This window comes from Haplochromis burtoni, unplaced genomic scaffold, assembly GCF_018398535.1.
Source record: "Haplochromis burtoni strain Fernald_Lab_line unplaced genomic scaffold, NCSU_Asbu1 Contig_509, whole genome shotgun sequence".
Classification (NCBI taxonomy): Eukaryota; Metazoa; Chordata; class Actinopteri; order Cichliformes; family Cichlidae; genus Haplochromis; species Haplochromis burtoni.
Window position 1 is genome coordinate 369,085 of NW_024582870.1, and position 2,996 is coordinate 372,080.

The 2,996-nt window shown below is 43.2% G+C and overlaps 1 protein-coding gene across 6 annotated transcripts in view; it reads right to left on the bottom strand.

The window, feature by feature from the left end:
• LOC102298838 (SH3 and multiple ankyrin repeat domains protein 2) overlaps positions 1-2,996 on the bottom strand; it is a 200,258-nt gene that overhangs the window by 173,354 nt on the left and 23,908 nt on the right. For all 6 annotated transcript variants that reach the window (XM_042213994.1, XM_042213992.1, XM_042213990.1 and 3 more), the window contains exon 6: positions 2,546-2,713. In XM_042213994.1, the coding sequence (XP_042069928.1) occupies positions 2,546-2,713 (168 nt within the window). The remainder of the gene's footprint in view (positions 1-2,545; positions 2,714-2,996) is intronic.

The following is a 2,996-nucleotide window of genomic DNA, read 5'->3' on the forward strand; positions in this document are numbered from 1 at the left end:
TGGCCTTATTCAGAATGACCAGTTTTATACCACTCCATCACCTGCAGATAACCTAAATTACACACCATGTGACACACACACACACACACACACACACACACACACACACACACACACACACACACACTGATACTGTGCCTGCATTAGGCTGGAGCCACTCTTTGGGGGTTATGGCTCAAAAACACTCCTGGTACTTGACTTTTTTCCAGTGCTTCTTCATTCTGATGCTGCTGTGTAATGTCTGCTGGGTTGTCACATCTATTGCAAATTCTATCTTCTGCTCCTTGTCAGCTGCCACTGTGTTTGACTGGTTTGCCAGCAGCTCCTCTTCTATCTGGGGTCCCACAGGATCTTAGCCCCGCTGTTCTCAACCATCTTTGGTGGTGTCTCCTATCAGGAATTGGGGATATCCTAATCCACATGTGCCGCAGATGTTCCGGTGCACTTTTGCATCCACTTGATTGTTCCTCCCAGTGAACGCTGAGAGGCAGATTACATCCTACTACTATTTGCTGAATACTCTCTGTGGCACCTTTGCACAGCCTGAACTTGGGTCTGTCAGCTGTGGTAATTCAATTCAATTTCATTTACTTAGCACCAAATTACAACAACAGTTGCCTCCATGCACTTAGAGACAGACTGTAGGCAGACTCCTGCCTCTCTGGATCTGGTGCTTGGGGCCTGTTCTCATGCTGCCATGATCAGGGCCTCTGCACTTCCCACTTCTATTTCACATCACAATTTGTCTTCAGCTGTGTGATGTACACTTTGAGCAGCTTATCTTGGGGGGAGATTTTATTCCTATTGTTTGAGCTTCCTTCTTGGCATCTATCTTAGCTTTTGTGGGTATTTGGCTATGGCTGACCGTCCATCTTCATCATGCTTCCCATTGGTCTGTGGGACACTCAGCTACTTATAACTGTTCTCTTTGTCCACTATCCTGCCTTCTGGTATCTCCATATATTCAGTCCAGATCACTTTCCCTATATTTGCAACCATTTGGCCAATGCTCATGGATCAGTGAGTTGATGTCTTGCCCACTCCCGGCATACAGTTTGATGTCATCCATATACAGAAGGCAGGTGATGGTCACTCCAATCCTGAATCTATTTCCATATGAATGTCAGTCCCTGTACTTTGACCCTCTGGACTGTGGGAGGAAGCTGGAGTACCAGAGAGAACTCATGGAAACTTCACACAGAAAGGTAGAGATGGTAGAGTGAAAGTCAGGAGCTTTTTGCTGTGAGGCAACAGTACTAACCACCGGGCCACCATACTGTACACCCTGAAGGTGAGTGGTGGAGCAGATAGAGAAAGCCTCCAACTACGCCAACAGGGTGCTTCTCTTCTCATGGAAGAGAAGGAGCTGTTCTCACGTCTAAGAACAATCAAACCCTACTTCCTGATGGACCTGATGGCATCGCTCATCCAGGACCGGAGGCAGTCCTGGAGCTGGCTCTTAGGATGAGCACGGCCAACACAGACCCTTTCAAAGATAACCTACTTGAAATCTATCTATCAAATTCAAAAGATGGTGATATAAACATTAGTTCTCAGGGGAAAGGGGAGTTTGTTTATTTTCCTTTTTATTCTTTCTTATTCTGGGATGAATCGAGGAAAACTTTTAACTGTTTAACTGACTGATCATTGTTTTAATGCAACTTGGACAAATAAAAGTTGCTTCAAAATAACTATCAAAAAAGCATTTCTCTGCCAAGTACCAAGAACTGGTCTAGAAGAAATGTAACATAAAGCTTTAATATCTCCCCAATAGGCTTGTGTTATTATTGTGTTAATATTATTATGCTGAAGTTACATTATGTGATAAAAAATGACCTTTATGTGAAGAGATAATAATTGGCTTCTTGGTGGTTCTTTTGGGATAGAACTATAAAATAAAATAATTTCTTCTCAGAGACCAATACAATTCATTTCAAGATCAATTAATCTGTCAAGCGCCAACAATACAATAAAGCCATTACTGTCCAGTGAAGGGATAACATTCTTGTGTCCATGAAGTTTGTTACATTACTAACACTCAGTGCTTTGTTTGCCTGTTAGCATGAAGCATACTAGCGTATGGTATTTGTTACGTTCCTTGATGGCATTTTCCAGAATTTTATGGATTAATAAAGAAAACTTTACAGTCTGAGCCACCATCAGCCATCCTATACATGTAATTGTTAATTGACAGCAGAGTGTTATCATGTCTGAAATGGGACAGTTGGGGGAGGGCAGAGTTTTTGACAGCTCCGCAAGGATAACGAGATGTAAGGAATCTGATAAAGCAGATGGCTTGAACGCAACCTCACACACGCTTTGTGGAGATGCTCACAGTTTGTTACTGCTGCAGAGTGGCTCTCTTTAAATGCCTTTATCTACTTCAACGGGTAACAGCTGCCAAGACAGTCGCCCACAGCCGGAGAAAGGCTATGTGTGTGCGTGCCTTACTAATACAAGCTGTTCCAAATAACCACAGAGGAAATTTTTTTAAATCTATTTTTATGTGCGTGTCTAGAGGTGCACGTCGTGCACAGGGTCGTACCTGGTGAACTTCATGCCAGCCGTTCTCGTCTTGGCAACACACAGAAGCGTGGTGGTTCAGTAGAAGCTCGCAGCAGCCTGGGTCCCCACCCACCACCACACTGTGATACAGGGGAGTCAGACCCCGGCTGTCCTTGTAGTCTGGAGAAGCTCCCAATTCTAGCAGCGTCTAAGGATGGACAGGTAAGAAAGTTAGACAGGTAGCTGCTACATTAGTATAAAGCAGATAAGCTGTGATTCTTTCTTTGCAAAGAGCTTGCAAACCTGCACTTGTGCTGTGTGCAAATGTGAGTGATATTTCAGTTCACCTAAAGTCACAGGAGTCACTAAAACAGTTTTCTGGAACCAAGTTTCTTTAACATTTACATAAATTTATAATCAAAATATTTTTACAGACTCAAAGCTGTTAAAAGCTGATATAAAAGCTGATGCATGTGCACATGACACACACA